General features: G+C 35.7%; 1 protein-coding gene across 1 annotated transcript in view; it reads left to right on the forward strand.

Moving 5' to 3' along the window:
• Positions 1–4,205: 4,205 nt before the first annotated feature.
• Positions 4,206–22,438, forward strand: part of LOC114363251 (irregular chiasm C-roughest protein) — a gene marked incomplete at its 3' end in the record, with an annotated part of 50,369 nt that continues 32,136 nt past the window's right edge. The window contains exons 1-3 of the mRNA XM_028318926.1: positions 4,206–4,525; positions 9,498–9,648; positions 10,140–10,220. Coding sequence (XP_028174727.1) covers positions 4,238–4,525; positions 9,498–9,648; positions 10,140–10,220 — 520 coding nt within the window. The remainder of the gene's footprint in view (positions 4,526–9,497; positions 9,649–10,139; positions 10,221–22,438) is intronic.

Below are 22,438 nucleotides of genomic sequence, written 5' to 3' on the forward strand. Positions count from 1 at the left end.
ACTGAGATCCGAAGACGTATGTGAACATACACTTATGGGCTACAATTTATACTTGCTGTTACAACTTATGGGCTACTGAAATGGAATAACATATTTTATAAATAAATAAAATTGTTACGCTCCCATTTTATGCATTGAGCATACTCATTTTCTTTCATCAGAATTGTGGTAAATTGAAAACCGATGATCAAAACAAATTTATACCCTTCCAGTTTTTAATTTACTTTTAAATTATAAGTAAATACTTGTACTTTGTTAAATAAAAACGGTTGTCATAATTAAAGGCACTAATTAAAAATTATACATAGGAAACTGATTCCTAAATTACAAGAACAACGGAAATTGTGTCTTTTTGTTTTTTTATGATAAAAATGTTATAATACATATTTTCAGCTCAGAGCATTTCTTAAACCTAATTAGCATACGTAAATAATCAATATTAAATATTAAATTCCACCTAAAAAATGTTGAATGAAAATTTTATCACTTTGTATTTTGGGGTGTGTCATACCCCACCTGGTACGGGGCGTAACTTTTAGTCACCTCGTACACGGAGGGTTAACTTCGAACTTCCTATGTTCTTTAGATTAAGTTCGTTGCGGGTCCAAAGACAGTTTAACTTTCCCCCGGGACAAACTTGACCTTCACTGGTGGCTTTTATTGGCGGTCAAGCCGTAGATCCTGGCTACACAGGAGTTGCAGCGGTGGGAACGAGAGGTGGGAACAGTCCCGTAATGAACTAGAAATTATAATTGTGATCACGATACTGAGTTATATTGAAAGCAGCATCAAGTAATATCTCTCTCTATACCCGTTAGAGGACGGGTTTTCTCACTTCCTCTCTCCACGAGGTTCTTGAGACCTCACTTTATTTATATATCCGCACCATAACTGAGACTGCTAAAGACATATTTATGATACCAACGCTTCTGAAATATAGGGTGTACTAGTATAATTTTTGAGAAAACTAGATTTCATATCTACCTTTACTAAAATTATATTGTGTGGTTGAACGCGCTAATCTCAGGAACTACTGGTTCAATTTGAATTTTTTTTGTTGTGCTTGATAGCCTATTTATCGACCCTTACCCTACAGCTAATAGGAGTGGAGCAGTAAAGAAAAATGTTGCAAAAACGGGAAATATTATTCAAACTATTTTCACGCGTACGATGTCGCGGGCATAGCTATTTAGATAAAGTGGATTAATAAAAATCCGTACTATATTAAAAATACAAGGAAGTCAACTGTCTAAGCAGTTACATTCTATCGGAGCATGAACTATGTCGACTAGATCTCACATACTCAATTGCGGTAGGGTAAATTTACCGTCGGAAAAGTAGAAGGGATTAATTTTATAGTAGCGAAAAAGTTAGAGCTATATTTTTTAAACTTGTTGGTTTCTTATTTTAAACTTAGCTTGACTTAACTTTAACTTTTGTACAGCTCTTGACACCCTGTATTTATGTGCGCGAGGTTTCACCCTGAAATATTTATGTCTAGAATGTGAACCTAAGTTTGACTTCTTTGAGAAGCATTTTGATTCACAAGAATTTTAGAAATTATTATAAATAAATAGGAATATGTATATTGTTTCGTGTAATTTGTCAAAAACCTCTTCGTTTTTATTTCTTTTTTATTCAACAGCCATTAAGTTTGCTTGAAATTATTATCAAATTACTTCACCTTCAGTGTTTGACTTCAACGAAGCTATTCACTTAAAAGTGTTTTAACATTATTAAAATTACCCTACATTATGTTTTGCTTGTTTAATCTAAACTAAAGTGTGTCGGTTAATTTTTCACGGTTTTAAGCCGACGGAATAATTTTCATGAATTTTTGAGTAAAGATACGAGTATATTTGGAAAAGGAGACTGGCCATTTTTTGTCGCAAAAATAAAACATGGTGAAATAGGAGATAAAAATTGGTATGAGGGTTTTTTATCGTTTGTCTCAAACTCAGGAAATTAACAATCATAATATAAAACACTTGGACGAAGCCATAGGGCGAAACTAGTTGTTTTATGTTAATTTTTATTTCTCTCTTTGTTTCAGATGTGTTACTAGCGGATTCAACAAACACAGATACGTGGTTAACATATGGCTGTNATGAGCACTTTGTCTAGACCCACTGGACTATCTAATGTAATTCAGCCAATCGAAGGTTCAGTTTTATCTATGCTTCAGTTTGAATCGAATTGAGACCGTTACAGACTCATTCTGAAACCAATCAAAGGCTTAAATTTTATCTATACTTTGGCCTGAATCGAAATTTGAGGCCGCTCAATATGTGGATTGAATTTCAATATTGAGACCAATAACTTGACTCTATGCTTAAGTTTCAGTTGAGTTTTAAGTATGATTTCGTATTAATTAAGTATTAAAGAACTGCAGGTTGCGCAGGACTGGTGTGGAAATCCTTGGGGGAGGCCTTTGTCCAGCAGTGGACGTCGACCCTTAAAGCATTATTGAACGTTGATTTAGAATTATTCTCTCAAACAAAGGTTTGTCACCTGTCATCCGCTTTGCAATGGAGAGTCGAACCTTAACTTCGAACTTCCTATGTTCTTCAGATTAAGTTCGTTACGGGTCAAATGACAGTTTAACTTGACCTTCACTGGTTGGGTTTTTATTGGCGGTCAAGCTTTAGATCCTGGCTACACAGGAGTTGCAGCGGTGGGAACGAGAGGTGGGAACAGTCCCGTAATGAACTAGAAATTATAATTGTAATCACGATACTGAGTTTATATTGAAAGTAGCATCAAGTAATATCTCTATACCCGTTAGAGGACGGGTTTTCTCACTTGCTCTCTCCACGAGGTTCTTGAGACCTCGCTTTATTTATATATCCGCACTATAACTGCGACTGCTAAAGACATATTTATGATACCAACGCTTCTGAAATATAGGGTGTACGAGTATCATTTTTGAGAAAACTAGATTTCATATCTACCTCTATACTAAAATTATAAAGCCGAAGAGATTGTTTGGTTGAACGCGCTAATCTCAGGAACTACTGGTTCGATTTGAAAATATTTTGTTGTGCTTGATAGCCTATTTATCGACTCTTACCCTACAGCTAATATAGGAGTGGAACAGTAAAGAAAAATGTTGCAAAAACGGGAAATATTATTCAACCTATTTTCACGCGTACAATGTCGCGGGCATAGCTTATAGATAAAGTGGATTAATAAAAATACATGCTATATTAAAAATACTTTAAGGAAGTCAACTGTCTAAGCAGTTACATTCTATCGGAGCATGAACTACTTATATCGACTAGATCTAACATACTAAGGCTGGGTTGCACCATCTTACTTTAACTTTAGCAAACGTCAAAAATCTGTCAAACTCCATACAAAAAGCACCGGTTATCGTTATAGTTACGGTCAAAGTTAGGTGGTGCAACTCAGCCTTAATTGCGGTAAGGTAAATTTTACATTCAGAAAAGTAGGGATTAATTTTATAGTTGCAAAAAAAGTTAGAGCAATATTTTTTAAACTTGTTGGTTTCTTATTTTAAACTTAGCTTTACTTTACTTTAACTTTTGTAGAGCTCTTGACACTCTGTATTTATGTGCGCGAGGTTTCGCCCTGAAATATTTATGTCTAGAATGTGAACCTAAGTTTTGAGAAGCATTTTGATTCACAAGAATTTAAGAAATTACTATAAATAAATAGGAATATGTATATTATTTCGTGTAATTTGTCAAAATCCTCTTCGTTTTTATTACTTTTTTATTCAACAGCCATTAGGTTTGCTTGAAATATTTATTAAATGACTTCACCTTCAGTGTTTGACTTCAACGTAGCTATTCACTTAAAAGTGTTTTAACATTATTAAAATTACCCTTCATTATGTATTGCTTGTTTAATTTTTCATGGTTTTAAGCCAACGGAATAATTTTCATGAATTTTTGAGTAAAGATATATTTGGAACAGGAGACTGGCCATTTTTTGTCGCAAATATAAAACATGGTGAAATATGAGATAAAAATTGGTAATGTGGGTTTTATCATTTGTCTCAAACTTAGGAAATTAACAGTCATAATATTAAAATGCTTTGATAACAATTCGAGATCCACTTGGACAAAGCTATAGGGCGCGAAAGTAGTAGTTAAATTCTATACTTACTATAACATTTATGTTAATTTTTATTTCTCTCTTTGTTCCAGATGTGTTACTACCGGATTCACCTACGTGTTTAAATGGCTGTCCATGTGAATAAGTGCAAAAAACCATGGGGAATAAAGAAAAATATGACGAAATCAACGATTTTATACATAAAAACAATAAACTTGCTCTCGATGATAAACCTAAGGTGATAAGTGATGAACCGAAAATGATGAGATTAGATAAAGTTGTGACAATGAAAACTAAAGTTACCAGTAGGAGTAGCAATTCATTGTTCCTTTTGCTGAGGATGATAAATGGAGTTGCTATAGTGAAGTGTTTAGTATTGTTTTGTGTGGTGTCAAGCGTGAATGGACATAAAGAACAGAGATTTGCTATCGAGCCTCAAGATCAGGTGAGTTAAATAAGTAAAAACATATTCTTTATTACCAAAAGACCTCTACCAAGGTGGACAGACGATATTATAAAGGTAGCAGAAAGGCGTTGGATGCAGTCAGCTACCAATCAGCCAATCTGGAAATCTTTGGGGGAGGCCTATGTTACCTACCTAATAATGGCTGAAACGATGATGATAATGATGATAAATTAATCCTGCGCTCTCCGCATTTTGGTATGATGGTCTTATTCTACTCAAAATCATCATTTTCAACCATAGNAGCCATAGGACGTCCACTGCTGAACGTAGGCCTCCCCCAATGATTTCCACAATGGCCGGTTGGTGGCGGCCTGCATCCAGCGCCTTCCCGCTACATTTATGAGTTTTACCACTAAATTAATAACATTGATACAGGCTGTTCTAGTTGTTTTAATATGTTTTTTCATTTTAAAAGCTGGCTAAGAGCGAAAATGCTAAAAAAAATATTTTATCTATATATATAAAAATGAAACCCGTTTCGCGTTGTCACGGCATCACGTGTGAACGGCTGAACCGATTTCGATAATTCTTTTTTTTAAATGTTTGTGGAAGTCCAAGGATGGTTCTTACGGAAAAAAATATTAAGAAAATCTCTACGCTAAGGCGGTACGAAGTTCGCCGGGTCAGCTAGTTTTAAATAATAAACCGTTCATTGTTTACTTAAAATGCAAATTTACTTATCTATTTTAAAATATAAACGAGTGCGAATATCCTATGAAACTCTCGCTTAATTTTTTTAGTTATTCGACATTTTATCGTAAAAAGAATAATCCATTTTGAACAATGAATTAATTTAACTCATCGCTTTGTGTGAGCTTAAACTGCGTTAATGGACTGGTGAAAACAATTTCACTAACGTATAGATAATTTATTCAACTGTATAAAAAGTACTTAATTAAAGCTCTTCTTAGTTTGATTGTTATAATGGAAACTTTAGAGGTTTGAGCAAAAGTAACTCTTTCTATGTGTATTTTCATACATTTTCACGCATAAAGTTTTCCTTTCACGCTTAAAACGCTGAACTGATTTTGATGAAATTTGGTATAGAGATAGTTTGAGACTCGCAAAAAACATTGAATAGTTTTTATCCTGCTTGTTAAAGGGGAAAAGCTTTTGTTTGCCAAATTGAAAGTCACGTGCAAAAGCTAGTTACCTATTTAGAATTTAAAGCAACTTTTCCCGCTCCATCAAACATAAAAATAAAATTAAATTCTGAAAAGTAGATGTAATAAGTTGACCGACCAGCTAAAACGGTAGTTTGTCTTTAGATAAAAAGTCTAGCTCAAGTTTTCAGCGCACTTGTTCTTACTTGGTTCATAAAATAATTTTCTTATGGAAAAACATAGTGATGCTTTGGAAGGTTAAGATAAAAACGGAGGAAGGACGTTTGCTTAACATATTAGTGCACTCGGCTTCGCCCGTGTGAATTTTGGTAAGTCAAATCATCAAAAAATGCGTTTAAATGCGCATAATTTAAATTAAATGCGTTTTCTATCAAAAATATGCTTTCCAGAAAGCACTCTCTGTGCAAATCGGAAAATGTCCCGCTGGCAACAATGTCACGGATAGGACAGTTCAGTATATTGGGGCTATAGATAGTGTTTACATAATGTTATGTCACATTACGTAGTCACATACATATAACAAATACAATTAATTGTTTAAGCCATAATTATGATGTCCACTGCTGAACATAGGCCTTCCCCAATGATTTTCAGTATTTATTTTAATGGTATCCAGCGCCTTTCTGCAACCTTTGTAAGGTAAGGTTTGTAAGTGAACAGATTACTGTTCACTTTGTGGATGTTAACACATTAAGAATATTACAACATACATAAATCTTCAATTTCCAAATGAATTAACAATCAGTGTCAACACCTGCTTCTGAAATTATCTTCCCAATGACCTTAGTTTCATTTTTATTCGTTCGTTTTAAGATAATAATCTGTCATTTTCAGCAGATGTTCACACTGAAGGTTAACCATTGATTAATCTTTTGTGTGGTCCATCTCTGGCAAAAAAAATGGAGTCTGGACTTGCAGCAGCTGTTTCAGAAAGATTTTTAAACATTATACTACATATAATTACTTCCAAATTTAATTACAGGATTTTCCTAAAAGTTAACCATTGCTTAAGTAACGCATTTTGCTGACTAACTACACCAATTTTGGTGTACCTTTGAAAAGGCAGGTACATTAGCGACAGAGTTTCTTGCGCTACTTTTCAACATTATGTTGACAATAATAGGTTTAATTCAGTACTTACTAGCCGAAATAACTAGTGACTTATGTACCTACCTACCATGAACACATAATATAAGTACCTCAACATCAATTCCCAGAAAGCACACCTATGTAATAAACTTCCAATTTATACTGTCGGGTCGTTATTTACCTCAAAATATTTACTGAATAAAAACGTTTAATCCGAGCACGAATTCCGGAGATATTAATTTAAGGTCTCCATAAATCAAATGTTCCCAAAATCCCCTGGAATAAGGGTCAAGACACACTCCATACTTTCCGATTAAAGTAGGCGATTTTGTCGCTAAAACTTGACGCAGCTTTGTGTCTTATTGGACATACTTTATGATTTGTAACCACTTCACAATAAAGTGTGTTGTGTATTTTCGAATGAACCACCAACAGCGTCTGATATCAATCCATAAAAGTAACGGCTCTTTGAAGGATAACAACATTAATATTATTTTTCAGAAAATCATTAACTTGCCCTATGCCCAATCTGAAAGAGAGCGTAATTTTAACTTATGACAAAATCTTAATTTAAAAACTGCACAAAGATTAATTTAGCAAAAATAATTGTAATTTAAATTCATACAGATCCAAGGCCATCTCTGCAGCTGAATGCTGCGACTTTAATGTCAAACATACATCAAACAGTGCCATAATAATATGTCACTACCTCCAGCTGCTCATGTTAATAACCGATTTTGGATTTACACAACTGAAGCACCGACCGTAATTTCTCTGGTATTCCTGATTCCAGGGTCGAATGTAAAATCATCGAAGCAAGAAAAGACATGATTTTAAAAATAATTGTGTACTTAATGTTCTTAATCTCATATAACAAAGCCATGGTAAGCTTTCTTTCTTTCTAAATATAAAAAAATAGATATTTTAGCGCCAACTACTTGGCCCAATTCGACAAAACTTTAATCCAAGAATAACTCCTGGTATAACTGGCACATTGACAGTTTCAGTATGGGAAAAATAACAAAATGACAAGTTTATCCTGAGATTAATATTGAAATTTACTCTTATTTGGTCAAATCCACCCTCAGAAAATTCATATTCCCTAACTTAGCTGAATTACGTAGAAGGAGTACGAAATCAAATGGATAATGGTTGTAGATGAGACAGTAGGTAGATTGTTGATGTGACAGTTCTAGTTTTCATCATCATTTAGTCTGCAAGAGAACAACTCTCCAATTTACCAGAAGCAAATGGACGATTTTATCCACAATTACCATGCTGGTCAAGCGGGTCTGGGAGGATTGACTAGTGGTATCTTTTTTACTGGTTCCCATGCTGGTCAGACGTAGACGTAGATACTTTTTTTACTGGCTGTCAAGCTGTAGATCCTGGCTACACAGGAGTTGCAGCGGTGGTAACGAGAGGTGGGAATAGTCCCGTAGTGTATTTATTAAACTTGCAAAATCGATTATAACATCAGTCAGTACATATCGAGTGTGAGCTAGCCCTTACACACCCAATATTATTCTTTCGCTAACTAAAGTTGACACAGAAAAGGCTTGTATTGACGACGATGATATTAAAAATTCCTTGCCCGAGGCACGGTTGGATAACGTCTTCGCTATTACCGTTATTTTTCTGGAGGAATCTGTATCGTTATCGTTATTTGGTACCATCTTAATTTCTGTTTAGTTACATATACAGGGTGATTTTGTTTAATAAGCTCTATGGTCTCAATGTGATCAAAATCACCCTATATAACCGATGTAAAAAAAAAATTCTTTTTAACTTAAAAATCAATTTATTTTCAATAATTTGTTCTGCACTGGGAAATAAAGTACAAAGGTCCTGACGACAAAAATTTAAGAGAAAGCTTTTAGTATTAATTTCAACTGGAGATAAGTATTCATGTATTTTTACCTAACTGCGCCAAAAGGAAGGTTATGTTTTTGAAATACAAACATAGAAAAATAGAGTTAAAAGGCTTCATTCTTGATTTACAGTACCCTGTACTAAATTGTAATGGGTGGGTTTTATCAAAGAGTATAATTATATCTTCCCACTTTTTCTAGGAAATTTAGCTATTCCAACAGGAAACATCTAAATAAAGGGCCTGAGGGAGGTAGCCATTGTATAAGGTCTATTTTGGTTTGACAACTAGTTAATTATTAATTTTGCTTGAAGCAATCATTATAAGATAGCGGGCATTAGAATAGTTAATGATGACAATATAAATTACTCGTTTCCTAATACTTAGTTAAACAATTTTATTTCCATAAATATTAAAGCAAAATACTTAGTGAAACAATTTCATTTCCATAAATATTAAAGCAAAATAAGAGTGTATCAAATGCTCAACGAGTTTTCTCATAGTTCTTCTTCTGGCATAGTTGGATAAACAAAAGTTTTTATTTTTACTACATAATATTTAATGTTTAAGGTGAGTAATATCAATAGGCTACTTTCCTATAAAATAACTTTTAGTCCGTCAATTACATTATCAAAAAATATTGGAGATGTATATTTTTATTTATAAATCAAACAAGTAATTACGAAGTTACGATGCGTTGAAGTTGCGCGTGACGTCACAAAGTGCTACACTTTTATGCAAGTCTTGACGTCACGGTCACGGGCCTCTTCTTTTGAACTTTAGCGCGCTCTATCTCTTCCCATTTTCATCAGTTTCAAAAAGTGAAAAATTCGTGTCAAATGTCAAAAGAATGTGTTTTTTATTGCAGAGTGCGGTGGTAGGATCCAGGGTGACTCTCCCTTGCAGGGTGGAGAACAAAGCTGGCCAGTTGCAGTGGACTAAAGACGACTTCGGACTCGGCACGCATCGGCACCTGAACGGATACGAGCGGTATAAGATGATAGGGAGTGATGAGGAAGGTAGGATTTAGAAACCCTCTTTATGTAGAAATCAAAATTGACTAGTACCTTGTTTCCTACTTTATTTATCCTTGGTATAAAATTCAAAATACGATCACAATTAAGTCACCACCATATAAATGGCATAAAAATACAAAACTACTTGTCTGGGTATTGAAATGAATCTCAGACTCAAGCAAAGCAAAATTAACATAATTTTTTTATTTATGGTACTGTTATTATAAGTAATAGAAGTCCACAGCTGGACTTAAACCTCCCTTAGTACGCCTCCTTGTCTTTTGTCGCATCCAGCTTTTGCCAGAGAAGTTTCGAATACTTACTTGTGTACTACCTACTTATATTATTTATAGAGATGTACAAGCATGTTATAAGCCAAAAATAATATCATGACACTCGCTAAAGCCCTATAGAGCTGGTTATTTCACGGTATGATTTTAACTCAAACGGTTTTACTTGCATTAACCGCATAATAACTTACAATATTATTCCAGGTGACTACTCGCTGGACATCAAAGAAGTGACTCTGGATGACGACGCGGTCTATCAGTGCCAAGTCAGCTCGGGACCTAGGGGTAAGTTGGGTTTAAGTTTTTCTAAATATTTGCCTATAAACTTCATAATAGTATGCTAAGGATGTGATTAGTGAAATCTACACTTAACAGGGTCTGCGTTTTCGTTTTTTTTTTGTTTTTTTTTTTAAGGAAGCAGTATGTAATTATACAAATTACCAATAACCCCGTTAACCCCTTAGTGGTAAGCTAAAATATGTTTGTGTTACGAGTGGGCTCACCACAATAGTCGAGCGGAGGCGGGATTCGAATTCAGTTTTTCCGTTTAGATTACTGAGTAGCGCCTAGTGGATATAAATAGTACCTAGAAAAGGGATGTATTACCATCCGTAAAAATAAATATTGAAGTGGGCGAAATAGGGAAACTAAAAATAGGAAACCAATACCAATCCCCAAAGTATATTGAATAAGAAATACGTTTATCAATTCATATATGCATTAGCCTTGGTTAAACAAAAGGTAGTTTTAGGAACAGCTCAGTAACATTAGTGCTAGCGCTGGGCTATTTAGGCCCAGGCTCTTTTGAGCCACCTCTTTGCAGAAAGCAGAGGCCCGCGATGTATATACGTGTGGATGTGGCATTATGTTACAATAATTTAAATCAAGAGAGAGATAATAAGGATAATAACAAAAAAAATAAGATATTCTAAAGTCCGGTCGCCGAGCAGATAGAATTTCGTACAATGACCCCAAGCTACCCATCCTTATCGCTCGCGCGTAATTATATTGCTGTCGCGCTCGCACACTCACTGCGGCCGCCCGTCGAACAGTTGGGGTCATTGAACGAAATTCTATCTGCACGGCCGACCGGACTTTCCAACGGATTGTATGCTGTCACAAAATAAAATTACAGTTCTACGATTACTATACAATAAGAAGAGTTAATCGTTACTCCAAGTACTGAGGGCTTAGTGTGAGTTTACATCAATAGTCGTCACTAGTGAGCGCGTCAAATAAATAATTTTAGTTCTTGAAAGTTTCCGCTAGGGGCGTTGTACAATCCGGCATACATTTAATGTCACTTTTTTACAGTCGACATCGAATAGGATGATGATGATGATGACGAAATATACAGATATAGGTTGTTTAGGGAATTTTACTATGTACTTCAAACTTCAAGCAAAGGGTCTTATTTTTGTCAATTCCCTTTATTTAGATCCTGTCCACATTCGTACTGAAATGAAGGCATTACAGGCTTACTGCTAAGTAATCATTGCCCTGGAATTACTTATTTGGATTCCAGCAATTGAAGACAACTAGCTTATATTTTATTAAACTTACAGTATTACAACTAGCTACTTAATATTTTATTCGCGTAGCACATAAAATTATTATTTTTATTTACCATTTACGACTTCATACAAATAGGGAGTTTTCCAAAATAGAATTTGTTTAGAAATTATCATTTCGTTCGAATCAAGTAAATCTTACTTGGACCATTGACTTGGACAAAAATTCCATTGAAACGCTAAGAGTTAATGTATTTCATCAGCTTGCTCCCTTGTCTGGGCAAACTTTTCGAGAAAATCTTGTATTACCGCCTTCGACTGGCCACTGAGCATATTCTGATTGATGAACAGTTTGGGTTTCGTGAATCCCACTCAACTACCCAGCAGCTAGCTAGAGTGGCTGAATCGGTGTCTCATAGCCTTAATTTGCAACAGTCGACTGGCATGTTTCTCCTCGATATTGAGAAAGCTTTTGACACGGTCTGGCATGAAGCTCTTATTCATAAACTGTTTAAAATTGACGTCCCTTCTTCATTAATTAAAATCATAAAATCGTACTTAACCGACCGTTCCTTTAGAGTTCGTGCGCACCGAGCGCGCGCGTCATGCGCCCACTACCCGCGCTCTGCGAATTATCGGGGACATTCTTGCTCGGCACTATGAAATCGATCTATTTGCAGATAGTTTAGGACATCTCTTAAATCAATTTTGGATTAAATTAAATGACTTTTATACGTATTGACAATTTGACATTATTTTATTGTTTCTATTTTGACTTTATTTGATTGATTATTAATTAACTACTTTATTATGACATTATTTTTATAATTTATTTGTAATTTTAAATTTATTGTTCTATTGACATTCGGTAATTTGATTTAAATCTATTGTTTTTATTTAATTGACTTTATTATTATTATATTGACATTGAATTAATTATTATTATATTGACATGCATGATAACCTATGTACAATTAATCTTATAAGCGCTTTGGAATATATTCTGTTAGCTTGTAAGATGTTTGAATAATAAATAAATAAATAAATAAATAAATCTTACGCGTTTTATATTATTTATTTTTTCATACAAATGTTTTTTCCCGCTAACTCCCGTTCCCGTGGGAATTTCGCAATATCCTGTCGTAACTAAGCTTTAAGTTTACTAAGGTATCTGCATGCCAAATTTCAAACGTCTAACTTAAGCGGTTTAGATTTTTCATACAAAAGGATTTTTCCGCTAATTCCCTTTACCGTAGGAATTTCGGGAATTCTTTGTTGTAACTAAGCTTTAAGTTTACTAAGGTACCTACATACCAAATATCAAGCGTCTAACTTGAGCGGTTTAGATTTTTCATTCAAAAGGATTTTCCCGGTACTTCCCTTTCCTGTGGGAATTTCTGGAATTACTTATTGTAACTAAGCTTTAAGTTTACTTAGGTACCTACATGCCAAATTTCGTCTAACTTAAGCGGCTTAGATTTTTCATACAAAAGGATTTTCCCGCTAATTCCTGTTCCCATGGGAATTCCTAAGTATACTATAACTTGCCCAGGAGTATGAAGAATAACTGTACCAAGTTTCGATAAAATCCGTCGAGTAGTTTTTGTTTCTATAAGGAACATACAGACGGACAGACAGACAGACAGACAAAAATTTTACTGGTTGCATTTTTGGCATCAGTATCGATCACTAATCACCCCCTGATAGTTATTTTGAAAATATATTTCATGTACAAAATTGACCTCTCTACAGATTTATTATAAGTATAGATTTCACTCGTATCTTGCTTTAATATGCAAAACGAATAATTGTTTATCAAAAACATAGCCCTTCTTCTGGCATAGTTGAGTAAACGATAGTTTTTTTGTTTACATAATTACTAGATCACAAACTTGGTCTTTAAAGTGAATACTCAATTGCGAAACACAGCGAAATTCACTCGAATACACATTTCTGATGTTTTAGTAGTTTTTCTAGTTTTTCTGTAATAAATGAGTAGAATTTTATTTCGATTTAATTTAATTTAGTTTAAGACTAACTTTTGTCCGCGGCTTCACCCGCGTGAAATTTAGTTTGTCACAGATCGTCACATTTTATAGCCTATAGGTTATTATGGGCCATAAACAATAATACCTAGCTACTATAAAGTTTCATCAAAATCCGTTCAGTAGTTTTTGCGTGAAAGAGTAACAAACATGTTAACATCCAGACATCCATACATACAAACATCAACTGAAATTAATAATAGATGGCAAAGTTACTCTGCCAACCCGCAACGAAATATAAAGTCTCAAGACTCCCAAATTGACTTCAATGTATTTGTTGTGTTAAAGGAATGTGTTCTTTATTGCAGAGTGCGGTGGTAGGATCCAGGGTGACTCTCCCGTGCAGGGTGGAAAACAAAGCTGGCCAGTTGCAGTGGACTAAAGACGACTTCGGACTGGGCACGCATCGGCACCTGAACGGATACGAGCGGTATACGATGATCGGGAGTGATGAGGAAGGTATGATAGAAGTTAGGCAAAATATTTTATTCATGCATCTATTCTTAGAGTTTAAAATACAATGGCAATAATTTTGTCAACACCACAGAAAGGTTATAAGATACAGAATGACGAAAGTGGGTATTATGAAACGAAGTTTAAACTCATTTACCTCAAAATTCTTCAGGGTATGGTGACAGAATCTCGAAACTCACTTCTTCTGTTGTACTGTTAACCAATTGTTGATAATTACTTATTTCCAGAAACCCTTTCTATGAGAACATAATATCTATCTTGGTAGTCCAAGCCCTGAACTTCTTAGTCTATGAAAACTATTTATTCAAAAATGTCTATGATGATGTTTTAAGCCAAAAATAACATCTTGATACTCACCAAAGCCTTAAAGAGGATGGTTACGATGTCACGATGGCCGTTGGGGCAGGAAAGTTCTCGAGTGGCGACCACGGGCTGGAAAACGTAGCGTGGGCAGGCCTCCTACTAGGTGGACCGACGATCTGGTAAAGGTCGCGGGAAGAGCCTGGATGCGGGCAGCGCAGGACCGTTCATTGTGGAAAACCTTGGGGGAGGCCTTTGTCCAGCAGTGGACGTCATTTGGCTGAAACGAACGAACGAATAAACACATACTAATTCATAATATTATTCCAGGGGATTACTCGCTGGATATCAAAGAAGTGACTCTGGATGACGACGCGCTCTATCAGTGCCAAGTCAGCTCGGGACCTAGGGGTAAGTTGGGTTTAAGTTTTTCTAAGTATTTGCCTATAAACTTCATAATACTAAGGATGTGATTAGTGAAATCTACCCTTATTAGGGTCTGCCTTCGTTTTTTATGTTTTTTTTTTAAAGGAAGCAATATGTAATTATACAAATTACCAATAACCCCGTTAACCCCTGGTGATAAGCTAAATATGCTTGTGTTACGAGTGGGCTCACCACAATAGTCGAGCGTCGGCGGGATTCGAATTCGGTTTTTCCGTTTAGAGTACCTAGTGGATATAAATAGTACCTAGAAAAGGGATGTATTACCATCCGTAAAAATAAATATTGAAGTGGGCGAAATAGGGATACTAAAAATAGGAAACCAATCCCCAAAGTATATTGAATAAGAGATACGTTTATCAATTCATATATGCATTAGCCATGGTTAAACAAAAGGTAGTTTTAGGAACAGCTCAGTAACATTAGTGCTAGCGCTGGGCTATTTAGGCCCAGGTTCCTTTGAGCCATCTCTTTGCAGAAAGCAGAGAGGCCCGCGATGTATATACGTGTGGATGTGGCATTATGTTACAATAATTTAAATCAAAAGAGAGATAATAAGGATAATAACAAAAAATTTAAGATATTNATAACAGTACGACCGATCCTTAGGGGTGGGCTTTGTCTAGCACTGGAAGGCATTTGACTGAAACGAAATAATAGCTAATTTCATCAAAACCTTATTCCAATTCTAAATAGTAAACCTGCGCAATACCCCAGCTGCAACCAACAAATCACTTAAAGAACCTCTAAAAATATCAATTACTACCCAGAATGAGTGGAACAAGCGTTCATTCGAGTTGGCAACACATAAATTACTCCTTAAGCCTACGTACCAATAAACGGATATAGGAAAAAGTAACGAAATAAAGAAACAGATGGGGGAAATCCTACCGCAATTTTTGTAGGCGGGGAATTTTTGCTGATACGGACTTGGAGTTGCCCAGTTTAGGTTGGCCTGTGCAGCTTGCGGCTACGGCCTCCGATTTATCTTTGAGTTATGGAAGACTAGCTTTATCCCTCCACTTCGTCTGCTTCAAATTTGTACCTAGCCTGTCTGTTGTTCTGATCCATAAACAGTGATACTGAAAAATTTCATGAAAATGCGTTCTGTGCTTTTTGGGTGCAAGATAATCAAACTGTATTATGTCAGCTATTAAGATCTTTTTACATAATAAATAAATTAACATCCTCACAATTTTCACATTTGCCCGCGGTTTCATTCGAGTAAAATTCTATTTGTCACACTAAGACCGACTTATTCGTACATGATCCAATTAACTCAATACCTATCGTTATAAATATAGCTTATATTATGTTATGTTGATGTATAATCAATAACACTGACAAGTTTCATCAAAATCCGTCCAGTAGATTTTGAGTGAAAAAGTAAGAAACATCTCCACAAATACTGCTTGTGCTAAGTACTTTTTCATCTTCATCAGCTTGGCATTGATCAGTAGGTTCCAAGTTCCAATTTCTTCAGATTATTTTTCGGTTCGGGTCCAATGACAGTTTGACTTTCCCCCTAGACGTTTTAACCTTCACTTGTTAGGTTTTATTGGCGGTCAAGCTGTAGGTCGTGGCTCAGACAAGTAAGTGGGGAATGAGGGGTGGTTTTAGCAATTATTTGCTTGACATGTCTGAGAAGGGACTTAGTTACGTCTCTATAAATAATAAAAAGAAAATAGATTATTTTGGTATCAAAACAACAAATGAAAAAATGGATTCTAATTTTGAACTAAAGAAACCACCAAAATAATTGGCTCAAGATGAGGCCTTGACGTAGAGAGGCAGTTCTATAAGTACTCTAGTACTCTTTCACCATTATTAAAAAGGAGCGCGTAGATANAAAGCGCCCCAAAGTTCATAAGAAGAGGCCCGTGACGTCAACGCTTGCTTAAAAATGCCGCACGTTGTGACGTCGTGCGCAACTTCAACGCACCATAACTATGTAATTATTTGTTAGATTGACAAATAAAAATATACGTGTCCAATATTTTTTGATATTAAACATTACGGACTAAAAAAATTTTTTTAGGCAACTAGCCTATTACTGTTTCGGACCATTTCCCCTAAATTAATTAAAATTTCGGAAAATCTAAATGCTGGCTCTTTCCTTGCACAAAGGCTTAGTATTGCCATTCAGCGAGGAAATGCAGCCAGCATTCTCGCCTCTTTGCCTCACGGACACACTTTTATTTTTGAGTAATATACATAAGTTTATATTTTTATTTTGTTTAGAGTTAAGTTTGCCTTAATTAAAAAAAAAATCTGTTTATTGTAAATAAAATACATTAGACAACTAGCTTATATTTTATTAAACTTACAGTATTACAACTAGCTACTTAATATTTTATTCGCGTAGCACATAAAATTATTTTTTATTTCATTATTTACCATTTACGAATTCATACGAATACTGAGATTTCCAAAATAGAATTTGTTTTGAAATTATCATTTCTTTAGAATCAAGTAAATCTTACTTGGACCATTGACTTGGACAAAAATTCCATTGAAACGCTAACAATTAAATGTATTTCATTGAATCCCCGTGGAATTTATTTTCGCAGACGACATATTATACAGGCTGTTGATTTCAATCCTCGCCATTATTTAGGGGATCTACTAAGACTTATATAAACGCATTATCTAACAAAAAATAAATTACAAACGAAAGTGGAATTTTTAGCGAATATTTTCCGTGCAAAATCAACTGTACTGCAGCTTGCAATATGCAATACGTTTACACTGCGGCGCCCATCGAGCTACGCGGATCGCTCGCTTATCATGTCAGATAGCCTACTGAAGGAGTCCACGTAAGTAGGTAGTGTAAATAGGTATTTTTCTTTGACTAACTAAAGGTGAAGTTCGTTGTAAACTTTTTCGAAGTCCATTTTTTTACTGATTTGTGATCAGAATAAGCTACTTAATCAACTCCTTAAATATGGAGAATTGAAATCAACATCCTGTATTTATCGAAAAATTCCAGAACAAAATGTGCCTTTACTTATTTCTGTATGCCTACGCAAGTGAATGATTAATAGAATATATTTTTAGCCAGACAGTCTTATAGGCATATACAAAGTAGATCTACATTTATGTTATTCTGAATTCGCGTGGGGGTAAGTTTGATAAGGGATTTCACTCTTTATTTGTGGAAGGATAAGACTTATTATAAATAGTTTGTGTAAAACTGAGAATGAGATCTTGAAATTCTGATAGTATACATAAAATTTAGTATTGTCTTTGTACGTATTTAAAATGACGTGTTAGTTGTATGAGCCGCCAAAGTTGTCAGACATACGAGTATTTATCATTTTATTTTGCCTGTTCCATCTGGGAATCAAACCCAGCACTTTTGAATCCAGAAAGTAATTTTGACAACAAAAAGACCTGGGCATAGGATACCTACACACTTCAGTTATAACAACCCTGTTGTCAAAATGAGAATCTACAACTCACAGTTGTAAGGATTTCGCTTTTCTACCTATCGCTCCCATCCTTGACATTGACGCAAACGTTTAGAAGACGTTTTGACGCTCTGACGTCATCGCAGTAGGCACCCCCTACTTGACTTCTGCGGTTTGTAGCATCTTTGTAAACAAAAAACGATCAATATTTTACTGAACATAAAGCACCTATTAAACATCGTAAATTAATAACGTCCATAACAACTCGAGAGCAAACAATTTAAATTCGAATTCGTCGTTACTGTTACATTGTTTTATTACAGTCGTTACAAAACCTGTGTAATTTTGTAATTACCGTGAAATATGGATAATTATCTCAATACTTATGCTTTTTCGTTGCCATATTTTGCTGAATGGAAAGATAATGGGCCGTATTTTCAATGCCAAAATTTACGGAATACTTTACGAGCGATACTTGGCTTGCTGAGTTTATTTTGTGAAATAATATTTTTACTGTATTTGCCCTCAATTAAGTACTTAATAAAAAGTTATGTGAATATTTTCTTCTTACTATTTAAATGTAATGATTATGAGTTACATTAAAAAGTTCTAAACTAAGGAAACTTTGACTCCCGTCTAGCCAGCATGGGGAGTGAAGGGAATATCCTCTATTTGCTTTGGTAAACTAGAGCAGCGGTTCCCGAAAGGTGGTCCGCGGAACCCTGGGGTTCCGTGGAAAGGCCGCAAGGGTTCCGTAAAAAATATTATCCCACGTTTCGTGACCGACGTTGTTCGCTCGCACCGACTTGTTTACGCACAAGGGAGGGGCAGGGCGTACGGGCGGAGTAGTACGGGGGTTCCGCTAGGAAAAGTATAATCAATTAGGGTTCCTTGGCAAAAAAAAAATTGGGAAACCCTGAACTAGAGGGTCGTGCTCCTACAGTGGAGATTGAATGACCTGACGATGATGATAATGAAGAAGAAAAGTTTGAAAAAAAAGAAAAGAAAAAATAATTATGGCACCTCCGTTACTATTTGAAAAAGACATCATAGTTAAACTAATCTACATCCCAACTAATATTATAAATGCGAAAGTAACTCTGTCTGTCTGTCTGTCTGTTACGCTTTCCCGCTTAAACCTCGCAACCGATTTTGATGAAATTTGGCATAGAGATAGTTTCAGTCCCGGGAAAGAACATAGGATAGTTTTTATCCCGGTTTTTGAAACAGGGACGCGCGCGATAAAGTTTTTCTGTGACAGACAAAATTCCACGCGGGCGAAGCCGCGGGCGGAAAGCTAGTCTTAAATAAGATCTTTTTATAGGTGCTTAAGAATCAAGCAAAATTATTTACAACAATATTTCTCAAGCAATGCCAATCTGAAAAACTGAAAGCATTTTAAGTAACAATCCGAACATTTTCAGCACTAAATTCTTGAACTAATAACTCGTAAACAAAATCAATTTATACAAACTATTACACAAGCATTTTATTTCTAATCTCTTCAGAAAATCGACGAAAACTTAGAAATTCGAGACGAATCAAATATCACAGACGAGTAGCTTAATAATCCAATTACAAATCCAAACTTTGAATTGATCTTTCTTGCTTTTATAGATAAATTGATGAGTTATTAATAGCTTTTATGAAATGCTTATAATAGACCTTAAAATAAATATTGACTTACTTGACTTATGGTCCTATGTCTCCTAGATGGGGCAGAGGGCGTCCACAACAGTCCTCCATCTCGTTCGGTCTTGAGCTTCTCGCTTGATCTCGCTCCAGGTCTTGCCGATCTTCTTCGCCTCGTCCGCTACAGTGCGCCGCCAAGTTTTCCTGGGTCGACGACGTTTCGGAAATAAATATTGGAATAAGGCAATATTTATTTTAAGGCCTCATAAAGGTAGCAGAGAGGCGCTGGAGCAGCCGCTACCAATCGGCCGATGTGGAAATCATTAGGGGAGGTCTATGTTCAGCAGTGGACATCTTATGGCTGAAATGATGCTGTGTGCCTACCATGAGTTTACGTTAGGTGAGCTCGCTAGCGAATACGACAAAAAATTCTATGAAGATTTTATTTCTTGAAAGTAGCCACTAGGGGCGCTGCACAATATGTCATACATTTAAATGTCATTTTTTTACGCAGTCGCTAGCAAGCATACCTAACGTAAACTCATGGTAGGCACACTGACGACATTTAATATCTCAACAGCACATTTTAGTTTTAGTCATAAAGGCAACGGTATATACAGCTAAACTCTGTAGCACCTTCTTTAGTGGTAATATGTGCTATTTTCCAACAAAACTGTATAGCTTCATGTGCTCTACATTATTTATACAATTCTCAACACTCAAGAGAATCTGAAAAACGAATAAATAAAAATAAGCATGACAATACCCAATTATCTTTGAAGAGCTTTTATAGCGACTATAATAGTCTTTATTTATGAAGGGGATATTGGAATATATTGAATATATTTTATTTAATGTGAGAGTATATAGAGAAATATTTTCTCATATCTTTGTGAAAATTTAAATTAATAAAATTTTCTCCATATTCGGCCCAGTGCAGTGGCAGTGGCAGGGGCAGGCAGGCTTTACGCCCGTATTCACAAACGATGCTTGCTTAAGTGAAGCAGAAATTCGAACGCACAGCGTTGAATAGTGCTCTGTGATTGATTAGTGTGTCACCCTGTGTGTCCACCACCACTGTGAGACCTCATAGTAATGTTTGTGAATACGGGCGTAAATCATAACGCATTAAAACAGTTACTTAATGGAACCTTAGAATTCACAGTCCTTAATTAAATGAACCCTTTTCGAGTATAATAGGCTGTAATCTATCTGTCTAGACGTTTTAACGCCTAAACCCTTTGTCGCTTAATACCTAGGCTGAAAACTAGCTCGATAACAATAACTGTAATTTTGTGTTAGATAAATGATGAAAGACTAACTGTAATTTAAGTGGCGTAAAGGTATTTAGTTGTATCGTCTATAGAATATGGAGTTAAAATCACATAAAGACTGGTTCTGCTGTCAGCTCTATTAATTCAAATTTCAAAATGGTAGTTATAACATTTTTATTTCTTTCAATCGGTTTTAATTTTGAACAAAGTTTTGCCCGCGATTTAATGGGATACGATCTCTCGCGACTTCCCCCGCTGTAATAATAGTCTGTCATAAAAATACTCTATTGCACTCGTTCCCTTACTACATTTTTTGCTTGACAAATTTTACCTAAACCTTCCTCATGAATTACCTACTCTCTGTAATTAAAATCCGTTCAGTACTTTTGAGTATATCGCAAACAGACATACAAAGGCTGCGGGAGACTGTTATAAATAAATAATATGTAGTGATATTTCAGTAAATAGGTACAACAGAAACCAAAAACACAGCCTAGGCGCAGACCACCGACTTTCAGTTGACCGACAGTTGGGTCGGGCTGTTGATCAGTATGGAGATGTATGAAAGTGCGCACATTACACCGATTTGGTATCGGCCGATTCTACATACAAATTAAAATGGGTCAAAAGTTAAAGGTTAAAGACTAACTATCGGCCGACTAAAATTCGTAGTTCTGCGCCTAGGCTAGGCACCTTCAAATTAAAGACGTGTGCAATGGAGTACCTACTTAATGGCACCCATTTATCGATAGTTATAACCAAACGATCGATCGCCAACCCGCTGGATAGACGCCATCACGAAGGCCATGGAGTCCACCATGGTCCAGTGTACTCGCGACGCCTCCAACCGTCAGAAATAGAAGCACATCACCAGGAGAGCTACCCTCGGAGATGACATCACCCCACCATGTACCTCGTCAGCGCAACCACGACCACTCTGACAAGAGTGCCCGACTAAGAAGTAGAACCAAACACGTTTCTTGTATGGCTAAACTTCGCTTTTTGGCAAATCGTTAAAAACCCTTAGTCAACCTTTCCCCTGCTAGGTTCATATATCGCCCGCGTGTGTCACATTAATTTAAAAAGCCCTTTTATTACTCATATTCTTTCAACCCTCGGCTGGGAAGCCCTTGAGAACATTAACATCGAATCCTTACAAATTTTAACGAAATTCTCATTGCTTGAGCGAAAGCGAGGGCTTGACTGGCAGCGAGAGATATGGTACGGGACTAAATACCTGCCTTGTTATGCATAAAAATAAATCCCACCTCTCGTTCCCACCGCTGCAACTCCTGTGTAGCCAGGATCTACAGCTTGACCGCCAATAAAAAACCCAATCAGTGAAGGTCAAGTTTGTCCCGCGGAAAGTTGACCGAGAGAGATGATAGTGAATTTGCATTACATGTGTATTTT

The sequence above is a fragment of the Ostrinia furnacalis genome, unplaced genomic scaffold, assembly GCF_004193835.3.
Source record: "Ostrinia furnacalis isolate ACB-3 unplaced genomic scaffold, ASM419383v2 OfSCF7044, whole genome shotgun sequence".
Taxonomy (NCBI): domain Eukaryota; kingdom Metazoa; phylum Arthropoda; class Insecta; order Lepidoptera; family Crambidae; genus Ostrinia; species Ostrinia furnacalis.